Genomic DNA, 19,943 nt, shown 5'->3' on the forward strand with positions numbered 1-19,943 from the left:
AGAACTACAAATGGGTTGTATCCAACACTGCTGTTCCACTTAAGCAAGAGACTCCCACTTGCCCAATGGAACTCTGCTCTCATCTCCAGCCCCCTGCGTGCCTTTAAAAGTTGCTCCACAGGGTTGGGGGACCCTTTGGAGCAAATCTTGGGTGTACGAAGGGAAAGGAGAAGAAAAGGATGTCCTGTTGTACAAGCAGAATAGTTTTTTAAAAATAATTTAATTTTAAATAATGAAATATCTATTTTTATCTTATAAAGGGACTGCACAACCTAATATTATTGCTATGTTCTTATCTATCATTCTCTACTGGCTATTTGAAGGAGAAACTGTTTTTCAAAGGCACTTCTGAAAGCCTTAATGTTCATAATGGATAAGAATAAAGTAAGGATCCCCTTGCAGATATTTCCTAAACATCTGAAAGCTAAGAGCTATCACCTCTTTCTCATTCCCTTCCTCACATCATTTTTCATAAATTGTAATTCATTTATTATCTTACCTGAATCTTCCAATTCTTCTTAGATGTGAGAACATTTCACCCCCAGGAACATATTCCATAACCATGTATAAATTAGAATTGTCCTAGGGGAAAGTGAAGTATGTTCAGTTGTAAACCTGGGGTACTTAGGACAACCCAAGTAAATTGCATTTTTTTTCTGACAAGCAAACATAAAATAATACTAATAATACATTTTAAGTACTTTTATTATTGAAGACTGAACATAAAATAAGACAGGAAACATTCAAGTGGCCCATGAATTCAAACTGACAATACTTTTCAATTTTTCTCAGTGTTTAAGAGGCTCCCTTAAAGTCAGTACAGCAAGTTGCTGCGGGGGGGGGGGGGGGACTTGGCAACTTAAACAAACCCAGGGTGATGAGGCAATTTGAAATTTTTCCTTTGGGCTTTTTGCTTTGTTAGGATCAATCATTCAAGTCCTTAAAGCTTATCATGGAGCTGCATGCATATCTCCTTTTGATCAGACTGTGATCAGGATGACGGCCAAGCATTTAGCTTCATTTTTTAAAAAAAATTTTACAGTTGGAGAGTCTAAAATCACCTTTGTTTTGACCTGTGGGTCAGGAATCACTAGACTCTAAAAAGACAGAAAGCTGTGCAAGAAAAATGTAATAACAGTTTACCTTCTCGCTTGGTATTTACCTTAAAAGAATACTCCAGTCTTACAAGGAAAGGGAAGTTCACTGCTTGTAATATTCTCTTTTCATTAAGTGTGTGTTCTATTTGCTTCAGCTTAACCACCTAGGAACAAAGCATTTTTTATTAAACGCTTGAGTCTAAACATTAAGAGAATTCAAACAAGTCAAGGTCTTCTTAGTGGAAAGAGGAAAAAATAACAACTTAAGAACAGCGCATCTAAAAGATGGTGGCGAGTGCTACATATAGCTCTCAAAGCACGGATTGCTACACCCACGTTAATACAGCAAATTTAGGTAGGAAGGCAGTTATCCTTTTTTACCTTTTAGAAGATGCTACATCTGAAGAAGAATGGCATGGCACACTATACCCTTTTCAACTCTGGCCTTTCTGCTGACACTGTCAAAGGAGTATTAAGAGGAATTCTAACAAATATGGTCTGTGTGCACATGCAGTTCAAATACTACAAGAGTCTAGAAGCTCAGTTCACTTGGCACACAAAGTGGGGTTTTCAGGGCATAAAGCTTATCTACACACAGATATCTGGGGGTCCATTTTTTTTACTTTCATATAGCCTATTAAAAACGTTTGCTGCTTAGAAGCGTTCTCATATACTCTGTAGCTTCCTTCCTGACTAGGCATGATTTCCTTCTGTGAAAACTGCTTAATCATGGCAAAACAAAAAAAGTAGCTCTCCTACTTTTGTCTGTTTGCATAGTAAGCTAGTTTTTTTTAAATAATAATAATGCTTGTGCTCAACAGAGCCTGTCAGAAGTCTGCTAATACCCAATATTCCACCTGTTCTGAACAGCCACAGACCACCATAATTTCCTTACTTCCCTATTCTGACTGCATTTTGAGAGCTACAGAAGGAGAGAGTGAAAGCAGCAAACTGGCAACTGGTGAGATGTCAGGAAGTTCAAACATTTCCCCAGGAACCAGGAAAAGGAGACTCACTCTCTTTTCGTTACTATGGGTAGCAGAATAACCAACTGACGAAGAATACAACTGCTTAAAAACTTCAGAAGCCACAGCACCCTTTAGATGTTTTCCAGCTGAGCGAGCAGTTCCCATGCAGCTGGTTGAAATGGCTAAGTGGCTAGCGCCTGATCTGTGTCTTTCCGAAGGAATGCCTTTTTTCCTCGCAGATGTACAAGATCTCCTCATGGATAAGCAGCTGCCACAGGCTCGGAGAACATCCAAGCCAAGCCCTAACACAAACAGCCTAATGCAAGCTTTTATATACTCAGATGTCATCTCTCTGCACATTACTGAATAATGTCCAACGTCTATAAATTTTGGGAAACATTTTCTTGCACATGCATGGCTACAAATGATGGTCCTGGAGCAAAGTCTTACGTGTGCATAAGATAACTGATAGAAATTCAAACTTGTGGCAAACTGGCACATAGTAATTTTCATGACAGATCTGTAAACTGCAGCAAAGGACGGGCAGCAAGGACGTAGTGAGAAGTATCACAACTGTGTGGAGAAAGGGCCCACAGGCTGCCTCATTCCTCCCCTTACGTAGCCTTCCTTCTCCAGCTGCTCAAAATCAATGTCAATATGCAAGGAGTAGGTGTGGGATAACAGCCTCTTGTCACCATTCGGAATGCCATCTGCAAGCTAGAGGCCAATCTTCCATAGGAAACCAGGATTCTAAAATGCCCAGGCAGCTTCCACAAGAGCAGCAGTTTCCCTGCTTCACAAGGAGCATTTTGCAGCTCCTTGGGGGCAAAAGGAAAAGTGACGGGTGGCGGCGATGGAGCTTAGCGCAGACCGTAAACACTGTGTGTTACTCAGCACTAATATTAACCACCGGCAAGGGGCTCAAGAGAACTGTGCCTGAAAAAGTAAGGACATGACTTGCTTGCACATAAAATCGCTTTCCAATTAAAGATTAACTTGATCCATGGCAAGCAGGCAGCAATGGAAAAGAGGAGGGGCCATGGGGGAAAGGAGGAGAGGCAAGCATAGCACAGGAGATACCAGCAAGGGTCTACTGTTATCAGGCGCCTTAGCAGAAGAACATGGGACACACACAGTTGTGCATTCACTTTACACATGCCACTGTTAGAAGTGCAGAGGTTTGGGCATTGATCTGAAATCACTGTAAGCCAGAGGTTTTCGTGCTTTTTGAGTCCACGGCTCCCTTGACCAACTACATTCTTTCTGCAGCACCCCCTGGGGGGCTCAGGAACCCAGTTATGTCACCCCTTCAGCCTCCTCGGGAGTCCTCTGGGCAGCTGCAGCTTCCGCCCCTGGTCTCTGAGCTGCCCCACCCCCACATCCCCAAAGAGAGGTGTCTCCTTACATTGCCCCATGGGGGCCTGGGAAGCACCCCCTTGCCAGCTCCTGAGGCACCATTCACCTGGGGAGCTTGTAGTCAGGGCTGCTGCAACAAACAGCTGTGCAAGCCTTTGGGAGGCAGAGACCCAAAAGGACATCAGAGGAGGGAGGGAAGGAAAGAGGGACAGGGGCCATTGTTGCCTACGGCACCCTTGACCATCATTCAAGACACCCCAGGGTGCCATGGCATACTGGTTGAAAACCACTACTGTAAGCCCAAACGGGCACCCAAAATGTCTGAAAGGACCTGGATCTCCCCAAAGGCTGGGCAAGCTGCCTCCAACATGGATTACAAAAGTATAGCTCTGATGAATAATTATTCCACTACATATGGAAATGTGAATGTTAGCTGAGGTTTTTAATTTTGAGAACCCAGTTCTTAACTTTGGGCAAAATGAAACTCAAAACAGATGGGTCTATTTTTGAATCATAAAAGTACAATAAAAATAACAATCTGGTACGGAAAACATGTACATTGCTTGAGATTTCATGCTGGTATTCATAATTTGTGTATTAATGTCTGTCTATATTATTGAAACTAGCCTGTGGGGTGTTGATTTGCCACATGCCAACTCCCTTCCAAATTTGCAGCTGCTAGACTATATTAAAACACCAAACTAAAAATACTCCCTTCTTATCTAGTACTGCTCCCTGATACAAGATAACTGGAGAAATGCAAGATGCTTGTGAATAGAACGTAAGCTATCAATGTGGTCAAATGAGTAGCAATGGCTAGCTTAAAAAGGGGATCACGCTGTATCAGCCAGCTATTTTCCAATGCTCATTTAAGAGAATTGCTTACTTCTTTTAAAAGATTTTAGGTAGGCCCATGCAAATATTAAGCAGCAAAAAGCAAGAATGAATATATATATATATATATATATATATATATATATATATATATATATATATATATCCCCCCTTCATATTTAGTAAGTAGGAAGACGACTTCACTGCCCAATATTACAGAAAGGTAGAATATATATACATTTGCATAATCTTTATTCCTGGGAGAGAATGAAGGATCAAGCTATTTACTGTGAGAGTACAAAAGATAGTAGAATATATCCAGTTGAAATTGAGTAATCTGCATGAGCAAAAAAATCATATGCATAACAGGATATGCATGCTAAGATTAAGGACACTAAAATACTGCGTTCTATTTTTGTATCACTTTTAGTATCCACTTTGAGTGCAAAAATCTTAAGTTAGAAATAGTGTTCTTTAAAAATAATTGCCAATAAAAAACTTCACAGGCAGTTTGCAGCTATGATATCCATTAAGTATTTCAAAACAAAACAAAAGGTAAAGTGCCCAAATTGGCTTCCACTTCCGTAAGGCAAACTTCAGGAAAAATAGATGTTGCTCCACCCTAATGAAACAGAAAACAAATATTAGTGTTCAACAAACACAGTAGATTATTATAATAAAAAATATACCAACTTTTTGTTTATCCAGTATCTTCATGGCATAATACTGCTCTGTGGATTTGTGTTTCACCAGCATGACTCTGCCAAATGATCCGGTTCCAAGTGTTTTTAGCCTCTCAAAGTCATCTAAACCAGCAGTATTCTACATGAACACAAAACAAGATACTGAGATATTCCAAGTATAAAAAGATAAACGTTTTTGTAACTTCAATTATAAATATAACAGCAGCCATAAAAGGTCATATGATCTTTCTGTTCTCCATCTCTCTCCTATTATCTCCTTTCTCCCTTCTTGAGAAATATTATCCAAAAAGTCAGGAAGCCCTGTAGCCCCCCCCCCACCCACCCCCAGTGGAAGGAGGCTACAGGAGGAGAAAATAAAGATCATTGTGGAAGCCACCTTCTGCTCATACACCCTCTGGACACAAAGTGTGTTAATTCATCAAGAAGGATGTCAACCATCTTCTGTTGTAATCATAAATGAAAAATGTGAAATAGCTACTGGCTGGATTTCATGTAATTCACCATATATTTGTTAACAGTATTAGTACTAGAGGGGAAAAAATACAATGTATTTTGTAAAGTATAAAATACCCTTTACAAAATAGGAATATTAATTCTTACTAGGCAGCAGCAGAGGCTGGTTGCACACAAGTAAGTATTTAACTATTTTTAAAAAATGCACCAACTTGGCCTTTTTCTCGGTCACAACCATGTTTCTGAAGGCAAGCACCCTTATTTCCTGTTAGGGACAAGTACACACTACAGTTCCAGTATGACTGGGGAGGAATGGAGTGTACAGAGATGAGCTGGCTTCCCTCCACCTCAGTTCTGACCTGATACGTTTTCTTCTCGCACAGAATTAAATACCTCCCACTGACTTAAGACATTTAAGGGGCTAGAATCTGGAGCCTGTTACAGTTGAAAGACATCTTGACACTTCCCCAATCACGGTTAACAGAGTTTTAATATATTAAACTTTTCTCAAAGAGCTGATGGATCTAGGAGACACAAAAACTCTCATGCAGCCTATAACAAGTGGTAGACAAGAGTCGTGTGGGATTGAAGTCCAAGCAATACAGTTGAACAGAAGTTATGAGCTATGGTGATAGAGGGTTTATTAGTATTAGGCCCCAATCTGAACAGGCCTCCTGTTCCATCTATGACAATGCAACAAACAGAGCTCCGCAAGAAAGCTCAAATATCAGCACTAGGTTACCTGTGGCCATGTTCTGACGTCATAAGCCATGTTTCGTTGTTGTTAGGAAATAACCAACCAGTGTTTAGCATAAATTGTGATGAATCAGAAAGCCCAGCTTATTGTCACATGAAAACATAGCTAGTAAGGTCTCTGTGAGGAAACTAAGTAACCAATGAAGACCATTTATTTGGTTAAACAGTCACTCTCCACATTCACTACTGAACAACTGTTTGCCACTTTTAAGTACACACAAAAACAGGTGCATGGGATGAAGACATCATTAAAAGTTTCCTGCACATTTTCCAGGAATTATCACAACTGTATCACATATAAGAGTGCCTTCCTTTATTCCCAAACATGAAAGACTAAATTGCAAGAAAATGGTAGTTAAATTGGGTTTTGTTACCTGAGGGGGGCTTTCCCATTTTCTTAAAAAGTCTTCTTTGGCTTTGGCTAGGAACTCTTTCACTGTAAGCAAAAACGAAAATGTGATGCTTAGAACAATTCACTAAAGTATCGAAAGCGATCTGAAATTATTTTAAGGCTGCTTTACGAAGTGCCAATGAAAACTCATAACTCTTCAACTCACACACTAAATAAGAAGCAAGGTTTCTACAGTAGATCTAACAGCTCTCTAAAGCTTATGAATTACAATTTCAGCACAAGTTTGCTTAACTAGTTTAAAATCTAACAGGCCACACCACTGGACACGCGAGCAGGCTTTAAGGTGATGCAGATCCCTCTTAGATGAACTGGCGGCAGATTGTAAAGTTAACAAAAGTGCCCTGTTGGTATTTGGAGAGCAAACTGTTCTCCTTAATAGAATGCATCACTTTTGCTTAAAGGCTGTTTGCAAGCTGAAGAATCAAGTGCACAGCATTACTGCAAGCAAAGGCAAAACATAGGGTTACAAAATTGCACATTAGAGATGCCCACAGTCAGAGACTATCTTAAAGTACTAATTTTGCATTTCAGGTGATATTCTGTACACCCCATGTAAAATGTGCACAAAAATAAAAAGTCAATTACTTCTACATTTTAAGCATTTGAACATTATTATTAGCCAAACCACAGCAGGCTATTCTGTAAAAATTCTGTATTCCTAAGTGAGGGTTACTTATCTCAGGGCAGAACAGTTAGGGAATCCTGGTCTGAGGTGGCCAGAACAGGAGTAACCTCATCCTATGTTTTGGAAAATTATTGCCTGGTTAGATCCATCTGCAGTGGACACATTGTAGTGTGGCACTGGTGGGGAAAGGAGATTAATGAACTAGTTGTGCAATTCATTAGATCCTGGCCTACATCACAATTTAAGGAAATTGCTTCCTTTGAAGTTAAATGTGGCATAGTATTAGGGATCTAAATGAGTTTGTGTGTGTGAAAAGAAGAAAATTGTGTAAAATACATGAAGACTTTTCAAATGTGAAGATGACCTACCACTAGCCGTCCACCCCAAGTGCACATTTTAGCAATATCTTAGTTTATAATTGGATTGTCCTCCTTTTCCTAATTTTATAGTACAGTCAATGACTTTGGGCTCTAATGAAAGAATGAGCATACCAAAGGTTTCTAAAGGTTTCACCAAGGATTTGTAGGAACATTCACCCGCATAGATGTGATGAAAAGAAAGAAAGAAAGAAAGAAAGAAAGAAAGAGAAAAAGGGTTTACGTATTTTCCATATGAGGCACATGAAATCAAATTCATTCCACCCCAGCTCCCTTCCCACCCTTCTCTTCCCTAGGAAATGGGCGTCAGTATACATCATACCTCCCATGTTGTCAAAGCAGACTACACCACAATTTTTACTGTATAAAAAGCAACCAAATGAACACACACAATTTCACTTAAAGAACCAACAGGTAAGAATTGTAAAGTATTGTACTGTACACTGAAAAAAAAGGGTACATAAGTTATCTTGGGAAGAGGACTTCAGTAATAATTTAAAGCAACAGGTGCCCAGGGATACCAATATATATATAAATATATTATATGCTAAAATCTTAGAAGAAACCAAGTATGCCATTTATATAGCAGTTGTGCTGATTGAAAAGACTTACCACTTGCCCCCCAAACTGCATATTTAGTCATGCATATTAAGATGAAATTTCATCGGCTGCAAACCAACAAAGATATATGTAACGTGTGGGGGGGGGACTTGCATGTGCAGCCCAAGATTTGACATCTCCACAGCAACCAAGCACACTTTTGAGCTGTCATGCCATATTCTGAACAGAAAAGCAACTTGCTTGTTCAGCAACTTAAGTGCCGGAAGAGGAAATACACAAAAAAGCTATATGTGCAGTTGTGTCCGCCGGCCCCCCCCCCACACACACTTATAACCAGACTACATCATGGCCTTGAACTTCACACCCACATTCCATCACTTGGTTAGCACACCCACAAATGTTAAACCTATCCAAAAATCAGAGACATCTTTACACAGAATGATAATGGAAAATAACACTAGCTGCTCAAGATTCCAATTCCAATTGCAGTTTTCTGGAGTGTCTGAAACTGTAATACAGTCTTCTTGGATGATTTCAAAGTAGCTACTTCCTTTTCCAACACTTCTATTTGTCCACAGTCCATAACACACTTCAAAACATTCAACTCAATAAATTTAGAATACAACACCCGCAGCCAAAATATAATGAACCCATTGTTTTTGGTCTTGATTCAGATGACTACCTAAACCACAATTCGATATCCTGGTTTGATAACTGTCTAGTAACTATAGCTCCTTCAGTTCATGTGAAAGTGGAAAGTGTTTCAGTCAAAAGTGAAAGTAGAAGTATTCACACTCCTCCTTTTGCATGGGAAGGAAGAGGATGCTTGCTACAGCTTGTTTGCTATACAGTAATCCAAATAATATGATGGTCTGAACAGGATCATAGTGGGATAGGATGGAAGATATAATTTGCTTTGCCACATTACTCAATTATGAGATAGCACCGTTTTGTAAAAAAAAAAATCACAAGATAGGAACAAATATTTTTGGGTGCATATCTCCTTCATCCTCTATGAATCACACTTTTTCCCCCATGTAAAAATTTGGGATAAAAAAGAAGCTAGTTCCTATATATATATTTGGGAACTCTCATTGTAATCGTATTGTTTGTTGTTTATTAATCATATCAGATAACTGTATATGTGGGAAAGGGCTAATTTAATATAGTTTCTATCCTCCAGTTGCAAAGTCTAAGAGCAGATTGCAAGTCCAAGTGGCATAAGAAAGTAAGTACATGGGAAATGTGCAATATTCAAATAAATAATGAAAACAAGTTTTTTAGCAGGGTTCTAAATAATTCTCCTGTGAAAAGCTTTTTAAGAAAAATCTGTACAGTTAACTTATTTCAATTAGAATTTTAAAGAATTCGGCAAGTACTGCACTGGTGAATATTTGACATGTGAACTCATAACGTGGATGTAATTCCTAGATAGTAGATATGTCTTAAAGATTTATGGAAAGAGCTTCTTAATGTTTCCTTTCAAGTTATAGGTAAAATCATTCCACAACTGCCCTCTTTATGCTTATTATGTATGGTGAATTTAGCCCAACTCAAATGAGTGAATAATTTGATCATAATGGAAATAAAACCTTTAGCTATACAAATATGTAAAACTTGGAAGAGCATTTTACTTTAAAAACAACAACTAAGTTTAGACATATCTGGGACATATTTTCTAAATTCTGAAAGTATATGACAATAATTTAGATTTCTGTAATTTTAAATATAGAAACATGCACCAGCTAATCATATACTGGCAGTGGTTTGACATACTCCCTTGTTACTGTGAAAATAATTTCATACTGAAGAGTCAGCCCCAATAAGGCAATAGAGAAGTAAAAAAAATGCATGAGAAAAAGACACACCCATATTTGCACAAGCCCGAGGTAAGAGCCATGAAGTAATTACCAGGACTCTTCCTCCTTTTGGTTCTCATGTACACACAGAATTCAGAGTTTTATGCAAAAGTCCTTAAGGACCATATCAGCATGCCAGCTCCTGGAGTCCACACATGGTGGGCACCTCTGTCTCCACTAGAAGCTGAATACCCAACACAGACGACATGAAAAACACAGCTGGACTCAAATTTAATAGCAATGAAAGCACCTATATTGTTTTAGGTATTTATGTTGCTGACTTCCCTCACTCATGCTACCTGGGCAGATGGTGAGGACAGAAACCTTGCTTCTTGTTTTCTTACTTGTTTTACACACACACACACACACACACACACACACACACACACACCTGCCCTTGCATTTTCAAAGTCTAAGATAACTAAGTATGTGAGCTTAATGAAACTGTCCTCTCCCAGCTTCTCCTGTGGCAAACCAGCAATACGAAACCTTCATGGGTCTGAAAACATATTGTAATACAAAAGGATCCCTTTCCCTTCCCCCCTTCCTTCCCCCTGGGAATAAAGCTACTTCAACAATTGCAGGCTGCTGCATGTGTGAGAACACAAGAGAGAACATGTGTTCTGGAGCAATGGACTTTGCTTTCCACCTTACGCATGACCCTAATGTGTGCTAGCAAAACATGCACTGTGGTGTATGAGAATAATCCCCCAAAAGTCACAGAAGTAAAGGGCAGACATCTTGCAGTTTGTGAACGTGCCTTCATTCTGTCTTTGGCTCGGATGCTATTTAGGCTCAGAAGTTATTTTGAGACTTGAGACTCCAAAAATTCCAGTGACCTCATGGGCAACAGACCCCAAGCCCTACAGGACTGCTGCAGGACAGGAAAGCCCAACAGTATCTGGCCTGGTCAGACTGGTTAGCAGCAAGTAGAATCGAGAGCAATAAAGACCTATGGGCTTAACACATTGCAGCTGCAGGATTAACAGCTACTGTCAAACATCCATGAGAAATGCTTATTCTCCAGCAGCTTTTACAACCCTCACACATTATTATTTGGGGGGGGGGGAGAGCGAGAAACCAACCTTTTATGTTATCACAAATATTCTATTTTTCCAAAGCAAGCGTTTCCACAGTAACCACATTACTGTAAAAGGGATAACAATCAGGAAGTCATTGAAACAAGCCTGGGCACAAAACAGATAGCAATCCTACCTAAACAGAGGTCATTTCTGAACAGAGGACACCCTGTCTACTTCAGTTTATTTATACACAAACACAATACAGCCATCAAAATTTTACTAAAGGTGTGGCAGTGTCCACACCTAGAGCTACGTTTCCATAACACATTTTGGATCTTGCTATTTGCTTCTAACTAGGGCTGTGCGTCTTTTTATAGTAAGCCTTCATTTAACAGCAACCTCCCCCCACCCCACCTTTCATTTACAGCACATATATTTCACAGCTAGAATGCAGTCAACAGGGCTCAAGAGATTAAAAGGAAATTTGGGATCATCATAACAAATGATACAGTTGAGTATAACTGAGAAGCTAGCAGTTTACAGGTCAGATTAACAATATGGCCAGAATACTTGCTCATGAGCACATTTCTCCAGCGTGCCAATTCTGGAACTTCTTTTCAAGAGGGATATTGTAGACAAAAGCATCTTATGTGAACATTAGAGTATATTTACAATGTACAAACTTTACTACCATGGAAATAAATGAGTCAGACTCGAGATGAGGGGTGGAGGAAGCGGGCAGCTTCAGGTTAAAACCCGGCAGACATGTTTTCAGTTTCTGTATGTCAGAAGCGTGCTTTAAAACCGCCTTATGAAATACCTCAAAGTTATCAGCCTCCTAACAATTTGTTCACACTCTGGAAGAGTTTAATGAAAACGCTTTAAGATTCCATCTACATACAGCTCTGGGCAGGCAAACTACCGTAATTTCCCCTTTGTTGCACCTTGTTCCTGCTCTCAATCTGAAGCTAGCCTTACAGTTTAGATTCTCTGTGGTGGTGAACAGCAATTCCTTCCAGCAACCATGACCGGTGGGGCCCACTACTCAGTGAGTGGACCTAAGCAGAGACAGAGCTGCCCATGATATTCTGTTGTGTTTTTGAGGCAGCTGCGGAGATTACCACTCCCCCCACCCACCTCCTCACCACCAGAGTGTGTTGCAGAATGCACAGGAACTGGTAATCACACGGCTGGTTTCTATGAAACAGGAATGAGGAAAACAGCAGTGACAGGAAATTGGTCCTTGTGTTCACCAGCCCACATAGTGATTGAGTGCTGCTGGTGCGTTACCTTGGCTCTGGGTGCCTCTGGGTTAAAGGCAAGAGAGCAGGGTGAAAAGTGACGGGGCAGAGGAGAGACAAATTATCCCCTCAATCCCAAGGATTGCATATCACATTCAAATATGCCTTGGTAGGGTTTATAACCCCTTAGGAGGGAATTCTATAGTAAAAGTATATGAAAAAAACTATTTGGTTTGTGCTAGTTCTACATACCCTGTAGAAACCCAAAATAATTGTATTTTTGAAGCAACTCTCTTTGAAACACAGTACCTGGATGTTTTAGACTGCTCTGCTATTCCTTTAAGAGCTGAAAACACCTGTCTAGAGGGAAGTTCCACAGTAAACTGCATAGGACAGTCTTCACCAACCTGCTACTGCCCAGCTGTTTTCGACCATAACGGGAATGGCAGGAGTTGCAGAACAAAACAGCTGAAGGGTATCAGGTTGGAATCAAAGATCCAATGTAGTCATTTCCGAATAAATAAAGACCCACAGTGTGCAAATATGACTGTCAGTATAGATCCAGGGGATAGAAAGTCAAGTGATTAATTCGGTTGCCATGTATCAGGTATTAAGAAACATCAAAAGGATTTATTATGTAGAGAGACTGCAATAAAATATTATAGTCTTCCCTTTTCCAGGGAAATGGTGCCCCCCACTCTTGTTTATCACCATAGTTTAGCTTAGCTTAGCTTCTGGGAAAACAGGAGAAAAGGAGAGGAGGAGATTTAGAAGCATGGGTTTTGAATTTGACACATCCATAAAGTGTTCCAATTAAAATTACGTTTTCAGGTATTCAAACAATTCTGGTGTGCATGCCTGCCTGAGAGCATGCAGAAGGAGAAGAGGTGAAGAATCATTCACCCGCCCCAAATCATCACCTTATAAAGTAGCATTTGTTCAGCTTTAAAACAATCAGGACTCTTGGAAGTAAATCACTTAATTTGAAAATCTCAAACTAATAAGCCCAAGGTCTTTCATTAACAGAGTTGTTATCGTATTAGCTTTCAAATCAAGGGAAACTTCAATGTTTACATTTGTCAGGAGTTATGTTATTCATTGCAGTACTGAGGTCAATTAGCTGCTGTGACCAACCTTAGTTTCTAGGATGGTTTTATTTAACCTGAAGAATTCTTTATATGAAAGATCTGTAATGAAAACAGATGCATTTAAGTAATTAACATATGTTAAACAAATAACATTAAGTCTAATATTGCATGTATAGACAGCTAGAGGCATAGCTTAAGAAAACCATGTGCATGTGTGTGTGTGCTTGGATTGAAAGGGTGTATTGTGAGAATGAAAAGGCACTTTAAGTTGTGTAAGACAGCCTCCCTCCTGAATTTTGACAATTTCTCCAGTGAGAAGGAGCCAAGAGAGCCCTGTTGTGCAAGTGAGTACCACTCACACGTCTCAAGTTTTCAGTCTCATTTAACACACACACATGTATGAGCTCTTGCACATTCACTTCTACATTGTTTTCAGCTGATCACCAGTGTTTCCGCAGACTATACAGACAGAACTTCTTCCTTTGAATTTTGTCATAAAATCTGAAGTAACTGCACAACTACAACAGCTCTAGTGATACTAATTCCAATGATGAGCTTTAACTTATGTAAGAGAAATTAAGAGCTATGTAAGTGTACACCAAAGGTATTCCATTTCTGAACCCTCAAACCATGGTTTGCATATTGGAATATTGCCTGCTTGCTAGCTCCCGCCACTCCAATGCACCCAGGAAGTTGGTCATTACACCCAGCCCCAGCAGAATGTGGTTCAGAGAAAGCCCTCCAAACCAGAAATGCAAGCCTCCCTGAGTTCCTCATTTGGGGGGCTTGCTCTAAACTACAGTGTGCAGAGTTTAGGCACAATGGCAAACTATGGGTTGATCAAACCAAGCAGTTTAAGTGCATGGCATGAAAGGAAGAAGAGAACAGACAGGCATATGGCATGTTCCCAGTTGATTGGAAACATGACATCTGAAGGCAGCCCACAAGGGGCGGGGGATGGGATTGAATAAGTACACAGCCTGTAAACACAGCCAGAGAGCTTTAATAATAAAAAAGTGTGCATGCTCTTCAGTTTGTCTTAGATAAGAATGTACAGGAAGCTGCCTTGCAGCAAGAAAGACCACTGGCCCATCAGTATTGTCAACACTGTTAAACAGTGGCTCTCCCGGGTTGCAGGCAGGAGTTTCCCCACTACTTGGAGATGTCAGGGATTGAACCTGGGTTCTTTTGCGTTCAAAGCATGTGCTCTGTTCACAATGAGCTATGGTCCTTTACTCAGAATGAAAGGAGCAAGTCCCCAGCACCTACTATGCTGAAGTTCTTTCTGTCCTGCAGGGAGATGCCATAAGTGCAAGTGGAAGCAAAGGAAGTTACGGTATGCTCTTCAAAGGAATATGCTAAAAGATTCCTTCTAAACTAGATACACAGGGACTGGGTGAGGTGGGATGTCAGTCAGATGCTGGATATCTAACCAGCTTACCTCTCCCAATCATGGCCCTGGTCAACAAATTTGGACATGCAAGCCCACCAAGGCATTCGTCTGTGTGGACTGCTGATCCGGTGGCAAGTCCACACCCTTCTAAAGATAGCACTGGATTCAGCATTCCTATCCTGCCCCTTATGTCCATGACGGGGCATCACATTTCCATACAACAGGGCAGCTAACATGATAGCCTTCAGCAACCTCTGGAGGACACCATGTTGGTTAGCTTGACATACACATGTAACATAAAATATGCAAGTGTCCCTGGACTGTGATAATTTCCTGACTTTATCTGGGATATCAACCATGCAGTTTAAACCTAAACGTGCTGGGGTAAGCATGCATATGCAGAACAGGACATACTGTCTCTCCCACATCATGAGATAAATTAATCATGCTATCTGATCTGGCTATCGATTAAAGCTGACTCCACCAAGTAGCCATTAGGGGCTATACAAAAGATTGCATGTATATGTGTGGATGCAATTCCAAGTGCCAAATGCAGTTTTATACCCAGTAAGACACCCTTTCTATGCAAACGATCTGAACCAGCATGGAGATCACTGTATAGAAATCTGATTCTGCATGTTATTTGTTTTGCTCGTAATATGGCAAACTCTACTAAAGACTACATGTACATTGTGTCAGTATATAGTTCACAAACAGAAAAAGAACCAGACTTTTTCCACCTATTTTTTGCAATAAAAGCAGGGGGGGGGGGTCAAGGGAAGATAAATCTATCGGCCTACATTTCCAATGGGTCAGATTTTACTTATGCACCTGCATAAGCAGTTACCATGTCTGAAATAGGCCGCTACCTGAATCAGATTCTGTTTTTGCATATACACTAGGCTCCCCAAAAGTCAGGTCACACATCATGTTTGTTCCATGATTATGAGACTGGAGCATTAGAAAGGCAATTTATTTTTTGCTGTATTCTTAAAAAACAAAAACAAAAACACCCCATGATTGCAGCCCTGCAGATAAGCATCTTTTTATTATCCTCTGTACTGATATTGCCTTTTATTTAAATTATTTCAACACATTAAAAGCAGCATTGCTGTTTAAATTGCATTTTTCACACTAGTGAAATGCTTGCAGCATTTATTTTGGAAAAAAGGCCACATGATAAAACCTTTTTCTGAAAATAAGCTTAAATACAAAACTATATGCTTAAAACAAAATGGTATGTACAGTTATTTGGTCCTTTGCCTATTTCACTGAAGTTTGGGGCAGATAATCTATATTCTGCTTCCGCCTGCTATATGTGATCTCAAAATCAAATTTGTTTGACAGAAATGTTGACAAAAATCAATTTGGTAATCTGATCACAGCAACTGCCTTAATACCTCACCAGATCAGCTTCAATTTAAAATACCAGCACCTTATTTAAATGTATTCTCCACCACACACACAAAATTCTCTTTCTCCATAATTCCTTGAGATTAATAAATGTAGCAAAATCTACCACACACAGAAAGCTAAAAAAATTCCCCATCTGCAAATGATGGAATAAACATTTGACTCAGATATTTATGTAAATTTCTACAAATGGTGACATGAAAGATGCTAAAAGAAAACTAATTAAAATAAAAGCTAGGATGCTTCTACAAGTCTTCACTTACAATTGTTAAACTTTAATTATACATAGCAAAAAATATAAATTTACAAAGAAAGCATTAGCTCTGTTATAATTTATATTCTATTAAATGCTGCATCCCGATTCATTATAGAATACTAAAGAATTTACTACTGGTCTTTTTTTCTTTTTAGAGCAACTCTATAATAGCTAGATGAAAAAGAAAACAGCTCACAATAAATTAACGTAACACAGAGGATAATTCTGTACACTTCCTTTAAAAGCAGATAAATTTATCGTTCCAACGAAACTATAACATTAGAAACATGGAACTGACTTACCATTCATGTTGAAAGGCTGGTTTTTGGAAACATATTGCTAGTAATGTTTGCCCAGTAAATAAGTTATTTAATCTCTAAAGTAAAAGCATTGATGCTCTCACATACGGCCACTAGAACTGGAAGACAAACAAATCCAGAGAGCTTGTCTTCATCCAGCCAGCTTGAGATATGCAAACTATCCAATAAAAATACCAGCAGTTGATAGCAGATCCATATTCAAATAGCGATGCTCATTAATGACTTGTTTTTGAGCCAGCATTACCTATACACAGATAAAGCGACTCAAAATGGCAGAGGGGGAAAAAGCAAAAACGCCAGGATGTTTTAAGATGTTCTCAATTATATCAAGCACTGCTTGTTTCCATAGCAACCTTAGAGGAGAATTATCGGTCTGCTTGTACCCAACCAGTAGTTTCTCCTAAAGCTTTAATTTATCCACATAAGCAACATATTTCTATGTTTTTTATTAATATGACTTTTTTTAAAAGAAAAAAAGCGTTTCTTCACAGGCACAAAACTCAAAATAGTCTAGCATATGCTCTATAGGATATTAGGAAATACCTGGAAAGTGCTCAAAGCATGACCCCTCCCCCCCCCCGGCCTATTACAATGTACTGTCATGCTACATCATGCAGCACAACCAACCAACATCCTTGGAATTAACTCATTCCACACACAGTACAACCTATACAGTACTATCTAGATTGCTGGTGTACCATTATTACCATCACTACTTTATTGTGATTTATATCAAACAGAGTACAGTGGTACATCAGGTTAAGTACTTAATTCGTTCCGGAGGTCCTTCCTTAACCTGAAACTGTTCTTAACCTGAAGCACCACTTTAGCTAATGGGGCCTCCTGCTGCTGCCGCGCCGCCGGAGCCCGATTTCTGTTCTCATCCTGAAGCAAAGTTCTTAACCTGAAGCACTATTTCTGGGTTAGCGGAGTCTGTAACCTGAGGTACCACTGTATTACATAAATGTGCTTCAAACTAAAAGCAACCATACACTATTCCCAACAATAAATACATCAACAAGATCACCACTAAAACGGCTATTTAAAAAAATGAAAAGCCATCAAGCCACAGAGAAATACAATTAACAACCATATGCCAGATGTAGAGGAAAAGTCTGAACCTGGCACTGAAAAATGGTGGGTCCTGGTGCTAGGTAAGCTTCCATGGGAAAAGCATTCCAACAAAGGGTCTTTACGGTGAAGGGCCTCTCTCTTGTAACCACCCATCACATTTCTGTTGGAAGAACTCTTGGACAAGGGTCCATGATTATGACTTAAGTGTCTGGGTAGGTTGATAATGGGAGAGGTGTTCTGTAAGACAACAGGTTCCCAACTATATAAGACTTCATAGTCAAAACCATCACTGTGATTGACCCCAGAAATTTATCAGAAGCCAGGGCAAAGCAGGTGTTACATGTAAAGGTTAATTTGTACACCGTGCTTTATATTTTTATGCAGTTCTCTTTAATAATCCTATAAAATATGGTGCTATGTCCATCCCATACACACAGAACCAGAGCAGAATGATTTCTCCAAAGTCGCCCACAATAAAATCACAATTGATCTGGAACTCAAATTTGTAGTGTTCAAGGTGTTAACTCCCTGGCCTGGTCAAGCAAGAAAACCAGAGACACCTAATAATCTGTGACTGGACTCCAGCTCCCATCACTGCCAATCAGCATGTCCAATGGCTAGATATGATGGAACTTGTTGTCCAGCAAAATCTGGAGAGCTAAATGCTAAACCCTCACAAGAAAAACCATTGTTTCATGTATTGACTGTTTAGAATCCCAAACACAAAGCCATGGTATAAGCTTACCAAGTGTATATAGGTGTCTATAGTGTCTATAGTTCAGCCGTAATGATATTCAGAAATGCTTTACCACAATTAAGAAAAACAAACAATGGCTAAACATTATACATAATGTCTCCATGATATTTAGAAGCTTAAATAAAGAATCAGCGGGGGGTTTTGAAACTATGTGAATGACGCTATTTTCTAAAAATGGAGAAAAAAAAGTAACAATCCTTGTCAGTAGTAAAAAGCCATTGGAAACAGGTAAGTGCTTTTAAGCCAAAAAATGCAGCCAGAAAATCAGTGTGTAACTTAAAACACTTCATAGTATGCGCTTCACACACTAATGTCCATCTGATCCCCGAAAACCTGAATGGAGGCAATACAGCTTCCCAATAACCTGTCGCAGAATGCATAAAAACTTAGTAGGAACAGCTTAACTCAGGGTAGGGAGAGAGAGAACTATTCTGCTCACTTTATTAAACCACAAGAAGCTAACAACCCACAGAGATACAGCTTCCTCTTTGAGGACTACAAATGCATAACAAGATGTTTTGCAAAGAGGATATGTCGAAACAATAGACCGGGGTCAGCAAACTTTTTCAGCAGGGGGCCGGTCCACTGTCCCTCAGACCTTGTGGCGGGCCGGACTATATTTTTTGGGGTGGGGGTGGGGGTGGGGAATGAATTCCTATGCCCCACAAATACCGTAACCCAGAGATAAAAGCACACATTCTACTCATGTAAAAACATCAGGCAGGCCCCACAAATAACCCAGAGATGCATTTTAAATAAAAGGACAAATTCTACTCATGTAAAAACACGCTGATTCCTGGACCGTCCGCGGGCTGGATTTAGAAGGCAATTGGGCTGGATCCAGTCCCTGGGCCTTAGTTTGCCTATCCATGCAATAGACCTATAGGGCTGCAATAGAATTTTTACCATTCTTGCTTTCCTCCCTCCTTTCCAATGCTACAGTTACATGGTTTTAAATGAGATTTGCTCTCTTTTTTGAACATCTAAGGGCATCTATGCACCTTAAAGATTAAGGCACTGTGTTGCTCACATCCTCCTCTCCCCTTTATGTTTCCCTCCGATATTCCACACTGGGATGTAGAGGGTGTTAGGAGAGGGGTAGTACCTCTGATGGGGAACACATTATAATCATTCTCAGATAGTTTGTCCGCTTTTGGTCCACACCCTGCACTCAACTCTTACCAACTCCCAGAAGCTGTCACCCCGAGAAATGGCTTCCACTGGTTGGCTAAACCAGGTGAGGGTCTCGAACCCTTGGTGATTTAGGGACTTCCCGACCAAGGTTTTAGAGAAAAATTTAACACCAATGGAGAGAGAGAGGTTTCAGAATGAGACAGGTTTAACAGTGGTTAAGAAAGTTAAATACTTGGGGATTAA

At 39.8% G+C, this 19,943-nt stretch overlaps 1 protein-coding gene across 3 annotated transcripts in view; it reads right to left on the reverse strand.

The window, feature by feature from the left end:
* Window positions 1-19,943, reverse strand: part of PRKACB (protein kinase cAMP-activated catalytic subunit beta) — a 57,802-nt gene that overhangs the window by 9,809 nt on the left and 28,050 nt on the right. For all 3 annotated transcript variants that reach the window (XR_014549691.1, XM_083620821.1, XM_083620820.1), the window contains exons 2-5: window positions 6,543-6,604; window positions 4,949-5,077; window positions 1,163-1,261; window positions 500-582 (exon numbers count right to left, since the gene is read on the reverse strand). Coding sequence is in view for 2 of the 3 variants with exons in the window: in XM_083620821.1 (XP_083476947.1) it covers window positions 500-582; window positions 1,163-1,261; window positions 4,949-5,077; window positions 6,543-6,604 (373 nt within the window). In the remaining variant the exon portion in view is untranslated. The remainder of the gene's footprint in view (window positions 1-499; window positions 583-1,162; window positions 1,262-4,948; window positions 5,078-6,542; window positions 6,605-19,943) is intronic.

The sequence above is a fragment of the Podarcis filfolensis genome (assembly GCF_964270895.1).
Source record: "Podarcis filfolensis genome assembly, chromosome: 6".
In the NCBI taxonomy this organism is placed as follows: domain Eukaryota; kingdom Metazoa; phylum Chordata; class Lepidosauria; order Squamata; family Lacertidae; genus Podarcis; species Podarcis filfolensis.